Source organism: Ambystoma mexicanum, chromosome 2p (assembly GCF_040938575.1).
Source record: "Ambystoma mexicanum isolate Mex_15411 chromosome 2p, UKY_AmexF1_1, whole genome shotgun sequence".
NCBI lineage: Eukaryota > Metazoa > Chordata > Amphibia > Caudata > Ambystomatidae > Ambystoma > Ambystoma mexicanum.
The window spans coordinates 1,108,951,405-1,108,970,624 of record NC_090923.1 but is presented as its reverse complement, the minus strand read 5'-3'; the positions used below and the strand labels follow the sequence as shown (position 1 = coordinate 1,108,970,624).

The window sequence follows — 19,220 nt, the reverse complement described above, 5'->3', positions numbered from 1 at the left end:
AATCTTAAAGTGTTCAGCTGCTTTACGCAACATGACGTTAAACGTCAATTGTTCATCCACTGGCGAGGGTTGTCTAGTGGGGGTGGTCTGGGGGGAATCCAAACACAGGCCATCAGGATCTAGTGGATCTGGAGACGGCCATGGTTGAGGGTCACCCATATTCGGGTTCTCCTCCCAGCCCTCTATGGGATCATGCATGTCCTCAGGGTTGATGAATTCCTCACCCTGAGTGTCTGCAGGAATGTCTTCTTCAGTTAGGTCATAGTTGTATATATACTCTTCCAGAGAGGGGTCAAAGAGCCTTGGGAATTTTGCTACGCGGTCTGAAGGGCTTTCATCCCGTGGTCTTCTTGGTGTGGGTTCTTCTGAACGGGAAACAAACCTGTCCAGCCTTTCCATGCAGTTTTCAAATTTCTCTCTAGTCCAAACAGAAGACCTAGAATGGTCTACAGGTGGAAAAGGGTCTTGAAAACGCTCTTCTGTTGCAAAACGTCGAGATTTTTGTCTCAACGTCGAAGACATCCCTTCTCCCGCAGAGAACTCCTCCTGTGGGACCGACAGAGGTGGGACGTCTCTGTGCCTCTCTTTCGGCTTATGGGAGGGTTCCGGTACTCCCCTTAGGCTCTCCTTGGATCTCGACAGATCCTTGGCCTTTTCTGCCGTCTCTGAGAATCAGCAGAAACAATCCTTGCTAAGCTGTCGGCAACGTCCTCTGTAGACGGGAGGCGCGTAGTCTCAGCCTGTGATTGTGAAGGAGGCTTTTTCGGCAGAGCTGGGGCCTTGTCTTCGGCGACCACCTTCTTCGGCAGAACCGGAACCCTGTCGTCGCTGGACGCCTTCTTGTGATGCGTCTCGATGGAACCTGATATATTAGGGGGCGCCCTTTGTTTTTGATGGCCCGGTCGCTAGGCGCATATGTGGCTGCAGGGAGGGCTGCGGATCCCGACGGTCGGCGGGTGCCGCCGGAGCTTGCGATGTACCCGTTGGCGCTGAAGTCTTCAACTTGGCCGAAGATTGACTTGGGGTTGTGTATTTAGTGCTGTGTAAATTTTCGTCTTTGTCGGCGGGGTGTGACTTCCCCCATAGCAGTGCCTGAGCTGTGCCTGGCGGGGCCGGGGACAGACAATGCAGAACGAGAGCATTCCGTCGAAAGGTCAATGACCTCCGGTTCGGAGGTTTGATCATCACTCTGACCGCCGTCACATTCGATGTCTGCGGCAAGCGGGATAGAACTGGGACTTCGACATCCCCTAGGCCACCTACCGCTTGACTTTGTGCTCCTTTAATGTCTTAGGACGGAGGAGCTTACAAGCCGCGCATCCTACTTCTTTGTGATCAAGGGGCAAGCAACGGTTACACTGTTTGTGCTTATCTTTCCAGGGAAATGTGCCCTTACAAATGGGGCAAAACTTAAATGGAGTCCTCTCCATAGCTGAGGATGGGTAGAGTGACGAAGACCAAAAGGGAAAGAGGTTGGAAAGGGAAAGGCATTCTCAGATTGTACAGAAATGTCCACCCCGACCCCACTCTCACTACTGTGTAGGCCGGCGGAAGGCCCGGCCACGTTGTCGGCAGTACCGACTGGATCACTGTCCGTCGAAGTTCTGAAGGTCTTCCGCAGAGATCTGGAACAGCCGTCGAAATAAGGGACGGATACGGTGATCTGAATTATTTTATTTAACTATTCGACCAAAGGTCGAGGGCACAATAGGCACTGTCTTTGACGAGCTTCGCATAAAGCGACCAGTATGCTGTGCGGAAAAAAACAATCTGAGGGACCTCGACGCTTGAGGGATCTTGGGTACACTACACGTCACTTAGAGATAGTGTTACAGGCAAGCCCATGTCGACGTCCCCTTACAATTCTCGAAAGACCAGATGCAATACTCCGCAGTTACCACTGGATGTCAGACCATATGTACAGCATGTGATTCTAAGCAGATTAACAAACATCAGAAATTCTGGCAGGGCAGGAAGCCCCTACCCTGGTTCCAACATGTAAAAAAACTCTTGGCTCATATGGGCATGGCTGACCTATGGTTATGCCACAGAGTATAACTCAGAGCGATGTTGGTAAGGCCAAAGTGGCCCTGCGAAGGCTGTTACGAGATGGACCTGGCTAGCGATTGCCTGGAGGTGGCGGTTGGCAGGCTTTACTTGAACTCTAAATCAACAACTGGGTTTGAAATTTACCTTGACTTTGTTGTCCCTCCACTGTGGCGTAACCTTTATTTAAGGTTTAGACTGTCACAAATGAATCTGGCTTACCACACATCAAAATGGTACTCTAGTGAGAATGATCTCTGCCCAGTGTGTGGCTTGTCCAAGGAGACAGTGCTCCATTTTTTGTTATTTTGCCAAGGTTATAGGGTTGGACGTGGTAAATACCTTAAAACAATATGTAATAATTATGGTATTCGCAGTACAGGCTTGGCAACTATTTACGAACAGTAAAAACATGTGTGGTCTACTGTGTTGCAAGTGACCTAGACTTGGCTTGGAGAGCAAGGGGCAAAATTATAAAGAAGGAAGATGAACGTGAATGTGGTCTTGGAGGCATACATGCTTCAGTTAATAAATTCATGAATTGTATGCATTTGCACTTATTTGCTTTTGGTTGTAAATCATGCCACTTGCGATAATTGTGAATAGCTGGAAGGGTAGGCTTGTTAGATTAAGTATTACGTTAGCCATTTCTACGTGTTCTCATGCTTTTTGATCCTTGTTGCACTTATGTAAAACATGAAATGATAATTTGCCTCATTGTTTTTTAATGCATCACTATGTAATTAATTGCTATTCCTTTTTATTAAATCTGTGCTTTTATGATATTTATGCCGAAATAAAAAATAAAAAAAACAATTCTATCTAGATGTGATGCATGGCTAATCTTCACAATTCTCTCAAGATGTGCCGCATGGCTCTTCATCGCAAATCTAAATGTGACGTGTGGCTAATATTCACAATTCTACCTAAATGTGATGCATGACTTTCACAGATCTATCCAAATGAAACGCATTGCTAATCTCCTTAATATGTCTGTTGTAACATTTCCTGCCCCCCAAAATACATTTGGGCGCAACACAGTTAATTTCCTGCAAAATACATCGAAATCCTGCATGGCGTCTGCCCCTCAGTATACATGTAGGTGCAACACATTTCCTTCCACAATTCAGTACAATGGCCAGGTGTACCACAATGGCTGACTATAGAGGATATCACAATTCAACTCAGAGCCAACTATGTCAGCACTGTTTACAGGGTAGTAATAGTGTAAGAGTGGCTGGGTTTCTGGAGCACAGTAATGGTTATGCTTCCCGCCCGTATCACCTTACGATGGTTAGTTACAGGGCATGGCAATGTTCAACACATATTACCTATGGTGCCAAACATTATGACAAACTATTGGGCGCAGCACAGTTATACTCAAGAGCGCAGAAGGGGCTATACCAACATTGTGGGCCTGAAGTATGGCTAGCGTATGTAATTTAGGCTCCATCTAGGGCATAGTTATTTACACACTTAGAGTGCCAAAATGGCTACCTTACATAATTAGGCTTGGTAACAGGTAATAAGAGTAGTGGGGTTCTTCTGGAGTAATTGCTGTACTCCTCTGCTGTCTGCGCACAAAACGTTGCACCCGCGTTTGCAACACACAAGGCCATATTCAGCAGGTGCTCTCTTTTGTGTCTGGCCCTCTCCCAGTCCAAGTCAATATTCCATCAATGTACGCAATGCTGACCACTGCCTGGAGCGACCAAGGTCTCAAAACATCATCTGGGCGGCCAATGTTACAATACCAAGAGAGCAGATGTTAATTCAAAATCTAGTGTGCACTGACAAAATACAATGGATGGGAGCATATTCAAAAGGAGGGAACCGAATAACCATCAAAGCATGCAGAGAAACAGACATGGTAGAGAAGGGTCGCACACACAATCTAGTAAAATAGTTTTATTGAAAATGTGATGCAAACACAAAAAAAGGAATGCTTCGATTATCACTAAACACAGTAACAACATGGGAGGAAGATAAAACGACAATTTAAATAATCTACACGGTATAACAAAAATAATTTAACAAAAATACAAAAAAAATTCAGTGTTTGAAGAATCTTTCATCTCCTTTCTTGTATGTAAAGGTCTCATGTCATAATGGTTTTCTTCTGACTTGAGGGAAACTGGGTAACTTTGAGCTGGCACGACCCTGGCCAGAATTGGAAGTACATAAAGTCACGACTGGTGCAGTCTTCATCATGGAGGGCATTAAATCACTCTTCTGCCAGATCCCATCATCAATGTAACTCTGGCTGGGGACACCTCCAAATTCCCATAGAAGGAGATTCGGCATACCCAACCAAGAGCACTGCAGCCACTCTAAAGGGAACATTTTCCCTTTGCTTTCCTTTCCTACTGAGACCCATGGACATCCCAAGCTGTGGCAAATATGGTCAGATATGGGACTGGCTGAACATTTAACAGCAACCTGTTGACCTACCTTCCTCTTGCAGAAACTGTCCTCGTCATGGCATAGATACTACTCACTTATCATTCCCAAACCGTAGATGATAACATAGATGTTGTAGACTAAGGGGTTTTCTGTTGTGGGCATTAGGCATTTTTCACTGGATCAGTCGATCCACAGACAGTGGACAGGCCAGTCTTGGCCACTGGGGCTCACATGTAGACAGGTGTCCTCCCCATGCATTCTGGTCCTCAAAGCATAAACGTATGCTGCATGTTGTGGTTATACCACTGCAGTGAATGCAGAAACCATTATTACATATTCAGCCGTTGTCTGTGATTAGGCATAGCCCAGTCAGCCAGGACCTCACCTACCTGCCCCACTTCATCTACCTTATCCTGGCCCAAGGTACCGAAGTTTTAAGCACCCTCTAAGGCCTACTTCTTATTAACCTGAAACCCACTGCTTATTCGTGAGCACACAAGTGTGCCCTGTGATGTCTGACCAGACTCGTTGCACAAGTAGAAATGTCAGGCAAGGTCAGAACCCACGACAGAGAAGGCTTGGCCAGCCTCGTTGCACACTTCTGTGTCAGGCAAGGGTGAAGAAGCTTTGCACGCTTCACATTCGATGTGGACATAGCAGGCTGGTAAACACAACTGTAGTACATGTGGGCGGCAAGCCTGAAACTGCCCCCACCCAGCTGCTTTCTATTCGACAAGCTTCCTGGCTTAGATTATGCCAACAGAATTTTTCATCTGAGATTGCGCTGCAGGAATGTTCTTCAAGGGAAAACAAAATGCATGTGACAGAAGGATCCGGCATGGTCTGAAAAATGCATATATGCCAAAACCATGAAACGTGAGAGGAACTAAGAAGACATGCGCTGTCTGTGGAGAAGGAGGAGGAGAAAAGACAGTGACAGGTCTCTGAAAAGGGGGCCGATGGGGTGGGAGCAGCTTGGGACAGCCCTTAAAGTGAGAGAGTGCTGGTCCGACAGGACGTTTGGGACAGAGATGCGAAAGGAACTAGGCGAAACATGTCAACACAGAAGAAAAGTGAAAGAGCAATTTCAAGATGAGTAAAATGAAGGCATTAAGGTTGAAAATTAAAGTGGGTCGTATGGGGGCGGTGTCACATAGGTCTCATGGAAAAGAAATATGTGCTTGGTGCAATCTGACACTTGCTCACTGTATCGAGAGTTCAAATCAGTGTAAACAAAGTTAAAAGGGATCCAACACGTTAGAATGGCCAGACTACTAGGCCGCCAGCACATGTTTCCTGCAAAGGTGCACCAGATACCCCGTCAACATCTCCTGAATGAGGCAAGGAGGCCTCATCAGACACCCAGCGCACATCACCTTTGCCAGGCATGGGCTCACAGACACCCAGCACACACCCACTTGGCCAAGTATGGTAGACCAGTCCACCAGGACTTCATTTTAGGCTAGGTCTTACCTGCATCTGCACCCAACTGGCATCAGGACTCAATTTGCCATGTTTGTCTGGCCAAACCCAATGTTCCTCCTAATTAATTGTAAGATTGCTGAATAGCCTACACCTAGGACAGGGGTATGAAACCTGTGGCTCCCAGGATGTTTTGAACTATGGCTCCAATGATTCCTCCGAAATGATTTGGCTGCTAGTGTGGATGGGAGCTGTCGTCCAAAATATCTGAAGAGTCAAAGGTTGCAGACCCTATCCTAGGATCATGGTCCCAGTTGGACGTAACTGGCTGCCTTTTTTTAACCGAAAATACCACTGTATCAAAGTCTCCTTGCTGAGACTACCTCAGTAGGTGGCTTTTTGATTTCACCCTGCTTCTCATACTTGGAGCTGCCTGGAAGCTGCAGCCACAGTGCCGTTTCCATGGTATGCAAATGTGACCGGACGGAGGTTGCTGACCAACGGCCATGGCATCATATGGTGAATGCAAGTCTCCCCTTGCTCTATGCCCTCCAAGTTGTCAGCTGCCAGTCACATGCTACGGAAGAGAATACACAGAATCAAATGTGGCATGAGGGTATGGGGATCATTGTGCCAGAGAAAACCAGTGCTGTCACCCTATTAAGAAAGTACTGATCAGCCTGAGCAGGGATGAGGGGGTTTAGCACTGGTAAAGCAGGAGAAGCTGTAGGTCAAGATGGGGATGTATAAGCAGAGACACGTGTGGCTTCTGGTACTGGGATATCAGGAGTTGCTGTCGATCTGAACTGAAATACACTGGTGGAACCCAGCACTGGGATGGAAGGGGGCCCCAAAAGACCAGTTTGAGGTGTATTCTGTGGCTTGAGGTGTGTACGGTTTCCTGCAGGTCATGCTTGAGGTGTGTACATTAAGCTGTGTGTGAATCACAGTTTAGTAAGATGATAGGTTAGTCCATGTCAGGACTGAGTTGCATTGAAGGAGCAGTGATCTAGTACTGCAGGTTAGGACTGGGGTATTCCAGTCTCAGTCTCCATCCCAATCCACTTAGTGTGCATAAAGAAACCCTGCTGGTTACAACGCTAGCAGGACACATGTGTAAACGGCGTGAGCACAAGCATGTTTCACTGGCCATGTGACAATCTAAATGTCATATGAATTGTATGCTGATTCTATTATGAGCTGCACCTTACTTCAAAGTACCAACTTCTGACATATGCGGTCTGCTTCCAGTGTGACGCACAACAAGAATACTGGAAAATATGTTCCATTGCTTCAACTCTCGTCACCCCCGCTGCAGCTTGGTGCGCCGAGGCGACAAACAGGCAGAAAGGAAACATCTTTTAAAAGCAGATTCAATAATATGCTCCATCCAAGCTTATTGGGAAGTGGTCGCCTGCGACCTACCACTTAAAAAAGCATGGTTTCCCCAGGCTGGGTGCTTCCCAAGATCAATTTTTAGCTGGGACGTGTAAAATGGTTAATTTCGAAAGGCTCTAGGCATGCATTACCCCTTCACTGCCACATGGGGCACACAGACTAGGGGAGGAAGTGTCTTGGGACACTGTCGACATGGCCTGATTTGTGTCTGAAGTATAGAGAAAAGACTGATACACTGTTTTCCATCTCGATCCTTGCTGGGATAAGTTTTGTACAAGAGGTTGGTGGGAGATAACGCTGTGCCTAGGTTCCCACCTACAACCTCCAGTCTCAAGGACCCACTCAGCCATTTATATGGCTTTCCTTCACATGCCATCTCCAAGTAATTTCTTCAATTTTCTTGCATGTGTGGGCACAGCGCAACAGCTGTGCAACGAGGAAGATCTTTTCGCAATCTTTGATGTGACGCGAGATGTGCAGTGCTCTCTCGATAAATGCTAATAACGCGCTAGGCGTCCAAGAAAGAAAGCCAAACTTTGTTTTGAAAAATGTTCACCGCGCAAGTTATATCAGTCATTGGAGAGAATGTACAAGAGAGTTCACAACACTTCCAGCGTCTTGTTTAATCTTGCTCCAACCCCATGCCGTATAACACACTTCTCCAATATTTCCCATGTCAAAGGCTGCTGGCTGGCTCAATCAGACAGGCAAACATTCATGGTCCAGGAGCTTCAATGGCATCATCATAATGGCACCGGTGATGGCGGCCCAGCCTGCAGTCCTACCAAGGATGGCGGGAGTGGCGTGCCGGTGGTTAGCTGCAAGGCAGCTCTGGTGTTCTGACGGGAGGCTGCCACGGCTGGGCGTATGAGAGGTGGGGGAGGCTGATTAAGAGAAGGCCGGGGTTGGAGGAACCTCCCCTGCTGCAGAGGTGGAGGTTGACGGAGTAACGTCGGTGCTGTGGGTAGGGTGGGTCTCAGAAGTGGTGGCGGCTGCGACAATGCAGTGCTGGCAGCAGTGGCTGCAGATGCAGTGGGAGTTGTAGCTGAGGCTGTAGATGTAGACTGAGCAGGCACCTTCGTAACAGCTGTGATCTGCATCTAAAGATAACACAAAAAATACAGAGAAACAAATAGGTGAATGTGTGTCACTGATAAATCCGTTCCAAAAGAAACTCTGGAAGCAGACAAATTACAAGTGGCTCTTTGCAAGACAGCCCACATCTATAGAGGAAAGTGCAGCAAAACATGCAATCAACCCCAAGCAAAACAACCTACAAAACTGAAACATTTTCCTCAAAATGATCGACATCAACAGAGGGTTGAAATGCATACATTAGATATAATGTGGGTCATGAGAAGGATACAATAGCATAACTGCAGAGCTAAGCATGCTTAACTTCTATGGGCTCATCTACATAGAATGGCAAGATATATTATGGGTATAAAATATGACAATGCATTACTTACCGTAAAAGCATTTCTGATGGTTGTATCTGCTTAGATTCACATGCTGTGCATAGGTCCGACATCCAGTGGTCACTGCGGAGTATTGCATTTTGTTTTTCGTAGTCGAAAAGGGGACGTCGACAAGGCGTGTCTGTAACACTATCCCTATAGTGACGTGCGTTGTACCCACAATCCCTCACGCGTCGAGGTCCCTCTGTTTGTATTTTTCTGCCCTGAGGGAGCCTTATAGACGTGAGTGAGTACAGAAAAGAGAGATATAAAGGAAGTCTATGTTCCTTCCATCCGAGCGGGGAGGAAGGGTGGGCGCATGTGAATCTAAGCAGATACAACCATCAGAAATGCTTTTACGGTAAGTAATGCATTGTCTTCTGATGTTTGTTAATCTGCTTAGAATCACATGCTGTGCATAGACTAGCGAGCAGTACCCGGAGTTGGCGGTGGGTTATGAGAAGGAACAGTAGAGAAAAGATGTCTTAATACTGCCTGTCCCACCTGGGAGTCAGATCTAGAGTGTGCATCTAGACAGTAGTGTTTTGTAAAGGTGTGCACAGAACTCCAGGTAGCCGCTTTGCAGATGGACTCAAGGGGAACATTTGCAATGAATGCTATGGAAGCCCCAGTGCCTCGAGTGGAATGTGCTCTTGGCTTGAAGGGTAGTTCTCTCTTAGCAAGAGTGTAACAGAGAGTGATGCATTGAACAATCCATCTAGATATAGTGGATTTTGAGACCGCATCTCCTTCTCTTCCTGCTGCCACCGAGACAAAGAACTGATTAGTCTTTCTCAGTGGTCTGGTTCTTTCCATATAGAACATGACAGCTCTGCGTACATCTAGTGTATGCAGACTTTTTTCTCCCGAGCTGGAAGGGTTTTGAAAGAACGTTGGTAGTTCTATAGTTTGGTTTACATGAAATTTCGAGATGAATTTAGGTGCAAACCTTGGGTGTGTGCGTAGAACCACTTTATTTTTGTGAACTGTTACAAAGGGGTCTAGTACAGAAAGAGCCTGTAGTTCACTTACTCTCCTAATGGAGGTGATAGCTATTAGGAAAGCAGTCTTAAGGGTGATATCTTTAAGAGTTGCCTTGTGCATGGGTTCGAAGGGAGGGCCCATGAGTCTGGAAAGTACCACATTTAAGTCCCATCCGGGAGCTGGGTTAGCTATCGGAGGGTGTATCCTTTTTACCCCCTCCATGAAGGCTTTGATAACTGGTATCTTCCACCACGACACTTTAAGTTGGGAAGTGGTGTATGCAGAAAGTGCCGCTAGGTGGACTTTAATGGAATTGAATACTAAACCTGAATCCAGTAAATGGGTCAAGTATAGAATAATGTCAGTAGGAGAGCAGTCAACTGGGTTGATGCTAGTACCTCTACACCAGATAACGAATCTTTTCCATTTGCTAGAATAGCAGTGTCGAGTATTAGGTTTTCTGGCTTCCCTGAGGATGTCCATACATCTCTGTGGGAGTTGTAAATGTCCAAATTCTATGATCTCAGGAGCCAGGCTGCTAAGTTCATGGTCTGAGGGCATGGATGCAGTGTCCTGCCCTTGTCTTGTGACAGCATGTTGTACGGGCAGGGAAGTTTCACTGGGGGAGATAGGGACATCTCCATCAAGTGAGCGAACCAAGGTTGCCGTGCCCACATTGGGGCCACTAGTATCATGGTAACCTGCTCCTGGTGCATCTTGTGCACCACTTTGTTGAGAAGGGGAGTCGGGGGAAAGGCGTAAACAAATTTCCCTGACCATTGAATCAACAGACCGTTCCCCTTGGACTGGTTCTGGGGGTACCTGGAGGCGTAACTTTGGCATTGTGAGTTCTCCAGGGTTGCGAACAGGTCTATTTCCGGGAATCCCCATTGCGTGAAGATGTCTAAGACGATGTCTTCGTGCAATTGCCATTCGTACTCTTCGGGCAGGGGGAAGTCTCTGCTGAGTTTGTCTGCTAGCAGATTGAGTTCCCCTGGTACATGTTGTGCTAGTAGGAACATGTTGTGTTTGAGAGCCCACTTCCATATATTCTGGGACAGCTTGGACAGTCCTGGAGAGTGAGTGCCCCCTTGCTTGTTGAGGTAGTACATGGCTGTGGTGCTGTCTGTGAGGACCATCACTGTCTTTCCTTGTAAGTGTTCCTGAAAGGCTTTCAGTGCTTTGAACACCGCTAGTAGTTCCAGCAGGTTTATATGCTTGGATGCTAAACTCGGAGTCCACACTCCGTGTGCCGTTTGATGGGATAGGTGAGCCCCCCATCCTGTAAGGGATGCGTCTGTGGTTAGAGTGGCTTCCACTGCGGGTGTGGCAAAAGTTTTCCCTAATAACAGGTTTTCTTTTGTCCACCACCGTAGCGAGAGAACCAAGGCCTGCGAGACCACCACTAGATCGTCCCATTGTCCGCTGGCCTGACACCACTGGCTGTAGAGCCACTCTTGCATTGGGCGCATGCGCAGGCGCGCGTGAGGTACCAAATAAATACATGACGCCATCATCCCTAGCAAGCGCATTGCTTTGCGTACCGTCACCTCTCGGCCTGCTACATAATGGGGAATTTGAAACAGCATGTTTTGGACCCTCTCGTTGGAGGGGAATACGAGGCCGTCCCTTGTTCGAATTAGAGCCCCTAGGAATTGTTTGGTTTGGCTGGGGTCTAAGCTGGACTTCTTTTCGTTGATGGAGAAGCCCAGTTGGGACAAAAGGTCTATGGTCTTTTGGGTATTGGAGAAGCATGTTTCGTAAGAATCCCCTGTTATGAGCCAGTCGTCGAGGTACTGCCAGTACTTTCGTGAATACCCTTGGTGCAGATGCTATCCCGAAGGGTAGTACTCTGAACTGGTAGTGTTTGTCCTCTATTTTGAACCTGAGGTATTTTCTGTGCGATGTCAACATTAAAATATGAAAGTATGCATCTTTCATGTCCAGTGTTGTCATGTAATCCCCTTGTGATAACAGTGGGATTACCTCCTGTAAGGTCACCATACGAAACTTTTGGGGTTTGACAAATATGTTCGCTGGGCGCAGATCTAATACAGGGCGCATGGTTAAGTCCTTTTTGGGTACAAGGAAGTACACTGAATAAATACCTTCTGTTACCTGTGATAGGGGGACGGGCTCTATAGCTTCTTTCTTCAGTAGTTCTTCCACCTCTTGAAGAAGAATGGAGAGGTGTTGCGGTGTCATGCGCCGGTTCCGTGGGGGTTTGTACTTCGGGGAACCGTTGAACTCGATGCAGTATCCGTGGGCTATGGTGGATAATACCCAACGGTCTGACGTGATTCCCTCCCATGCTGAAAGGAACGATGTTAGCCGGCCCCCGACCGGTGATGCATGGGAGGGGACCCGAATTTTCGGGTCATTTGCTGGTATTGGGCGTGGAACCTCTGGGGCTGGAGCCACGACCTCTTCCTTTGCCACGGCGTTGGCCTCTTTGACTGAACTGGGTGTTACCCTGGTTGGTGGGCCAGTTGGAGCCAGAGTAATATTGTTGTTGTTGGTTCTGCTGCTGTCTTTGGCCACGAAAGGAGCGTTTATTACCATAGCCTCGCCTGTTAGGGGGCCTAGAAATTTGATCAAGAGTTTTGATGGTATCAAACTCTTTTTTAGCATGTTCTAGGGCCTCATCTACTGCTTTCCCAAACAGATGCGTCTGTTCAATGGGTTTATTTATGAGGGAGGCTTGGGTTTCGGGCTTAAAACCTGAATTGCGTAGCCAAACGTGGCGCTTGAGAAGTATTCCTTGCACTAGGGAGCGGCCAGCCGTCTCAGCGGCATCTAGGGAGTTTTTAACGATGCCCTGGTTTACCAGTGTGCCCTCTGATATTATAGCTAGCAGGCGAGAACGCAGAGGTTCAGGTGCTTCCTCTGCTTCGCTGCGCAGCTTGTTCCACTGTGCATCTGCGTAGCTAGCTAAAAGTGAGTTGTTATTAGCAATTCTAGTGGAGAAGGCGGCGGAGGTCGTGATTCTCTTCCCCAGTGCGTAGAGTTTTTTGCCTTCTTTGTCTGGAGGTGCTTCACTAGTGGATAGTGGCACCCCTGCTCTTTTTCTTGTGTTGGTAACCACAAGGGAGTCCGGAATAGAGTGTCCTCTGATGTATAAAGGGTCAGAGGATGAAGGGCTGAAGAGCTTTTCTATTCTAGGGTTGACCCCTCTTACTAGAGCTGGGTTAGTAAGGGAAGGAGAAATTCTTCTTTTAATAGAAGCCAGGAGAGGAATAGATTGGCTAACAGGGGCTTTTTCTTTGATGACTTTTTCTACAAAGTCGATGTCTGGAAGAGTTTCCCCTGTATCAATCTCAAAATGCGCTGCTGCCTTGCGCAATAGTGCATTGAGGGAAGGTTGGTCATCTATGGGAGAGGAGTTCCCATGTGAATCCTTGAGAGGAGAAGGGAGAAAGGCATCAGGGTCTGAATGTACTGATGGGGATTGCCAAGGCTGCACTGACGGTGAATGCCAGGGCTGCGAGGTAGCTGTATCCTCTTCAAACCCTGTAGGAGTGGTGTAAGGATCTTCTTCGAACCCCTCTTGCTCAAGTTCTACCTCTTCTTCTCCACCCAAACACTCCTCATCTTCTTGGAGGTATTGCTCCTCCTCAGTGAGGTCAACCAGCCTAGGAATCTTGACTCTAGGGTCATCCTGTGGCCATTCTCTTTGTCTTTTGTGAGTGGGTGGGTCTTGGTTTCCTAGAAACCTTTCCATTTTCTCCATGCAAGAATGGAGTCTTTCAAGGGTCTCATGGGGTACCCCTGAATAGTCTAGAGGGGGAAAATTAGTGTTTTCGCCTTCGAATCGTTTCGAACGCTCCCACAGCGTCGACGAGAGGTTCCCGTCTCCTTCTGAAAAGCCTTCAGGTAGTTCGGAAGCGTCCTTTGGAGAAAGGGGCAGTTCCTGGCTACTTTTGTGTTTTTTCGACGCGGTATTCGACGTTTGTTTCGTCGTCCGCGTACGTTCGTCTTCGGCGACAATTCTCGCTAGGCTCTCGGCCACGATTTTGTCCGTCGAGGGCTTTGGTGTCGACGTTGTGTGCGTTGCGCGTTGTACCTCGACGGTCGCTCTATGGAGCGTTGCGTCGGATGTTTTTGGGGTAGCGCCCGTGTTAGACGGAAGCCCAATCGCTGGTCGCGGCTGCGTTTGCGGGTGGGGCTTGTGACCTTTACGGTCTGCGGTAGACGCCGGAGTGCCCTGCGTCCCCTTCGGCGCTGATGGATCCTTCGTTCTCGACGAAGAAGAGCCGTGGGTAGTGTGTTTAGCCTTATGGGGTCTGTGTGCGTCCTTGTCGCCGGGGTGTTCATCCCCATAAGCAGGGCGTGAGCCGAGCCCGTCGGGGCCGGGGACGGACGACGAGGAGCGTGAGCGCTCCTTCTGGGGGTTCATGACTTCCGTAACGGACGTCGAGTTATCGCACTCCTCGTCACTTTCAGTAACAGCGGCAGCGGGTGAGGAAACTGACTTCGACATCGCGTAGTCTGCCCACCTCTTAACCCTACGTTCTTTAAGAGTCCTGGGTTTTAAGAGCTTGCAGGCTGCGCAGCTGTTCTCTATGTGATCAAGGGGTAAGCAACGATTACAGAGCTTGTGCTTATCTTTCCAAGTATATTTGCCCCTGCAGCGTGGGCAAAACTTAAATGGTGTCCTCTCCATAGCTGAGGCAATAATAGCTGGCGATAACAACCCCAAGGGAAAGAAAAGGGAGAAAGAAAGACATTCTCAAAGAGAAGAGACAAAGTTCTAACCCCCACTCTCCCTACTGTAAGTTGGCCGTCGAGGCCAGGCCACGTGTTCGGCAGCGCCGAAGGATCTCCTCCGCTCTTCCTCTCCGTCGAAAATAGTTCGGCGGAGAAACAGCTTCACAGCTAACGTCGAGGGGGAGGGATCGTTACCAGTATATTAAGTTATGACAAAAGGACCGAGGTCCGTGGTAAGTATAGCAATGTCTCTCTAGGAGCTCCGCGAAAGGCGACCAGAAACTGGGCGGAAAAAAACAATCTGAGGGACCTCGACGCGTGAGGGATTGTGGGTACAACGCACGTCACTATAGGGATAGTGTTACAGACACGCCTTGTCGACGTCCCCTTTTCGACTACGAAAAACAAAATGCAATACTCCGCAGTGACCACTGGATGTCGGACCTATGCACAGCATGTGATTCTAAGCAGATTAACAAACATCAGAAATTAGGATCAAGGCACTTATTTTATTTTTATTTTAAAAAGTTTTTATTGGCATTTCAAACATACAACAGGCACGGATGAATTATAAATAATTATTGAAGTTGGAAAGAAGGGGAAGGGGAGAGGGAGGAAGGGGGGAGGAGAGGGAGGGAGAGGAGGAATGCCTAACCAAAACACAACTTTAAACAAACAACGAAGGTCGTAACAGTCCCATATCTGCTTCTGGAGCCAATCTGGCGGCAGATCGGAACAGGTGCATGACCTATCTTTCGGAGGAGCTGCATTTACTGGATGGGGGAGATCAGGTTATCGTGGAATGTGATTCCAATTATATGTCCAGTTTTTCCGGGCAGAGTGGCATTGTTCACGGAGGCTTGTCATCCGATGGGTGGAACATGTCCCGTAACAGCAATTTCCAGGCTTCATAAGTCATGATCGGGCCTTCCCCGGTCTTGGTTATCCCTTCTCCCCACAGCCTAGTTTTCCGCTTCTGACCAGTGTTCCAGTTCCTTGAGCACTTGGCGTAGCGCGGACCAGTTGAGGTTTTCCATGTCATTGCAATCGCTCTTTTGGATAGTATGCAGGCCACGTCCACGAGTTTGACGATGTGCCTAATCTCGCTTATCCGAGGGTAGGATCCCAGCAAGTATTCCTTAGGTGTCCTTTTGCCCGCTCTCCTGCACGCCTGTTCAGTTTTGGTCCAGAAATTCTGTATCTTTCAGCAGTTCCAGAACATATCTTCTGAGTTGCATCGGGGGCATAGCGGGGGTCTGCTGAATTTCGTGATTCTGCTGGGTGTCATAAGTTCTGTGAAGAACGTTTAGTTGAATTAATCTGAATCTGACGTTTCTCGATACTTCTCTGGGGTGCTGTTGGATTCTTCCACATTCCTGTTCCGTGATACTTGTTCCCAGATCCGTTTACCATGAACTCTTTAGAGCCTCACTCTTGAGGTTAGGCCTGTCTGTGAGCTGGGCATATATCCTGGAGGTTGGTTTCCAGCTGTCTCCCAGGTTGTGCAGTAGGGTTAGGGTCTGATCCGGTTCTGGTTCCTCTGGCCATTCGCTCCATTTTTGTTTTGCCACCTCTCTGATTTTTCGGTAACAGAGGTGCTGGCCTTTGGGGAGTCCGTCGTCGATTACTAGGGAATAGAGTAGGATCAAGACACTTATTGTCTAACCAAATTCCAAACATGGATGTCAGGGACGGGATATTGCCAAAATGAGTCACACTGAACACCATGAAATCCCCAATTGAGCATTTGTTTTTTTTTAAAAAAATATATTGAGCGTCTTTTGGTTAATATTAAACCTTTTACACTCGCATACAATAAACGTTTACAATATCTTATATTCATCAAAAGAACATTAATTCATAACCAAATAAGAAGGAAAAAAGAAGATTAATAAATATTATCTCAAATATATCACAGCCTAAAACGAGATCACAAGATCTAGATCATTAAAACATAATACAAAACAGTAGAGTTAAAATAAAGATCCTGTATCAATTTAATTTAATCCGGCCAGGATGTACTACCAATAACATTCAATGGCTAATGAAAGGCCTAATTGATTGCCATATGTGCATCGTGCCCAGAAGTCTTTGGTCCAAATAGCACTTTTATCATGTACAAATCTTTTGCACATTTTTTTTTTTTAAATAATCCTACTTTCCCTGACTGCAGGACAGGATATAAACATACGTTTAAGAGACTCTAGTACATTTGTGGACCTACATAATTGACATATCCGCTGATGGCCTTGGAATTGTTTTATTATGCCCTAGCATTTCCAAGGTTTTTAGTAAATTTAGTCTAAACTTTAAAAAACATGTGGTGCAAAGGCATGTTAGGAAAAAAGTATAATATGTTCGAGATAAGTCACATATCACAGGATACAGATAGCGATCGTAAAGCCTATTGATATACTGTATCGCTGCCCAGTTTTTGAGCCAGCCCCTATAGTCTAGTACTTTTTCATTTCTGTCCTTTTTCCTTTCCCCTCCCTTCCCTACAGCAATTGGCTGAGGCAGCCAGGTGTCCTGTCCTTTTGTTTTTTAAGTTCTCTCTTACTGCTCTCCCTTGCCCTCCTGATTGTAATTTATAGCCACCCTGCACAACAATCACTTGGTAAGGAGTTTAGGGGCTGTTTGGGCCTTTTTGTAGTGATCTATCGGGGTTTTTACTTTGATTTCCAATCCGTTTTTTGAGCTGGATTGCTCCTGGAGTGCACTGTCTTTGTGGTCTAGTCATTTGTTAGTTTCTGGCCTTTTTCCTTTCCTGCTTCCTCTCTCCATTTCTTAAACACTGCTCACAGGGCACAGGCAAAGGGCACCTTCCTTTGGGGACCTACAATCCCTGTTTGCTGGTTCGCACTGGCGTCCTAGCCCCACCTGACGCTACGCTCTACAGCTACTCTCAGGTAAGGGATGCCTATTTGGTATCTTGCCACTGTTTGCATTCTGCCACTACTTGAACTACCCCCAGAGAGTCCCAAATGTAGTTCTTGCTGCTCTGTTATAACACCACTAATTATGTTTTAGCACTCTTGCATTTTGCCCCCCAGCGTGTCCCAAATGTAGGTTTTGCTGACTTGTTATCTCACCACTGTTTGCATTTTGCTGCCACTTGCATTTTGCCCGCAGAATATTCCAAAGGTAGATTTTTGCTGCTCTGTTATCACATCGCTGTTTGTATTTTGCCACTACTTGAATGTTGCTGCTCTGCTATCTCATCACTAACTGTGTTCCAGCACACTTGCATGTTATCCCCGAGAGTCTCCCAAAGGTAGGTTTTGCTGCCCTGCAACAACAGACAAACAACACATAACCCGTATCTCAGCACATGGGAACTCTCACTGATCCGATAACCGCATTCAAGCTCAGTGCACAGTGAAAGCTGAACTGAAGCTGCCAACAGGACATCAGAGCTCTCCCTCTCCTATTCCCACTACACCCTTCTAACCCCCCACAACCCCTCTTTCAGATCTGCCAGAGCGCCTGGGGACCACTTCCAGTGGTGGCGATGCGCGGTACAAATACCTTTAACATTAACATTGTCATCTCACCACTATTTGTGTATTGCAACACTTGCATTCTAACCCCCAAAGTGTTCCAAATGTAGATTTTGCTGCTCTGTTTCTTGCCACTGTCAGCCTTTTGCCACTGCTTTTATTCCAGCCCCAGAGTATTCCAATGGTAGATTTTGCTGCTCCCTTATCATGCCACTAATTGGGCTTTATCACACTTGCATTTTGCCCCCTGAGTGTTCCAAATGTAGGTATTGCTGCTCGGTTATCTCGCCACTGTTTGTGTTTTACCAAAACGTGCTTTCTGCCCCAAAATGTTCCAAATGTAGGTCTGCTACACTGAGTCTCGCCATTGTTTGTGTATTGCCACACTTGCATTCTGCCCCAAAGTGTTCCAAACGCAGGTTTTGTTGCTTTGGTATCATGTCACTGCTTGGGTTTTTGCCACAAATCACACCTTGCCCCCAGATTGTTCGAAAAAGGTACTTTTGCTTCCTTTTTATTTATCCACTGGTTGCGTTTACAACACTTGCACTCTGCCCCCCCCCCCCAGAGTGTTCCAAACGTAGGCTTGCTGCTGTTTATCTCACCACTGTTTGTGTTTTGCCACAACTCACTTCTTGCCCCCAGCGTGTTCCAAATGTATCTTTGCTCCCTTGTATCTCACCACTACTCATGGTTTTGCCACACTTGTATTCCGCCCCCAGAGTGTACCAAAGGTATGTTTTTGCCAATTTGAGTCTCACCAATATCTGTGCATTAGCACAACTTACACCTTGCCTCTGAAACCGTTCCAAATGTAGGTGTGCTACTTGGTAGCTCACCAGTGTTCGTGCTTTCCCACACTTGCACTCTGCCTCCAAACATAATGTACCACAGATTCTTGCTGCTGCATGATTTGCACTGTACCTAACTCGGCTATCGCGTGGGTTGCAGGATATTTGAATTTACTACGAGTGGCCTACACGACATTCCCATTTTCTCAGGTGTGTGTTGCTGCCACAATTAAAACTCTGGCACAGCTGGGTTGCCCTCATATTTAAACTTTGTGATTGCTGGGTTGTACCACTTTTGAAGCCTAGTACCAAGAGGGAGCACCACCCTCCGGCTCTACTGAACACAACACCTTTGAACTTTGATACTACAGGGTGTCGCCACATCTGAATACCACAGCTTTGGACACACCAATCCAAACCAAGTATTTGACTGAGTTATACCCTTGTCATGAATTCAGATAGAATCCGTGTCCGAAAACCCAGACCTCAAACCAAACCCCCACCCACAAGTA

General features: G+C 47.1%; 1 protein-coding gene across 3 annotated transcripts in view; it reads right to left on the bottom strand.

Moving 5' to 3' along the window:
* Nucleotides 1-3,939: 3,939 nt before the first annotated feature.
* The window catches only part of RCOR2 (REST corepressor 2), a 265,979-nt gene continuing 250,698 nt past the window's right edge, over nt 3,940-19,220 (bottom strand). For all 3 annotated transcript variants that reach the window (XM_069645118.1, XM_069645119.1, XM_069645117.1), the window contains exon 13: nt 3,940-8,369. In XM_069645118.1, coding sequence (XP_069501219.1) covers nt 8,013-8,369 — 357 coding nt within the window. In that variant the 3' untranslated portion in view covers nt 3,940-8,012. The remainder of the gene's footprint in view (nt 8,370-19,220) is intronic.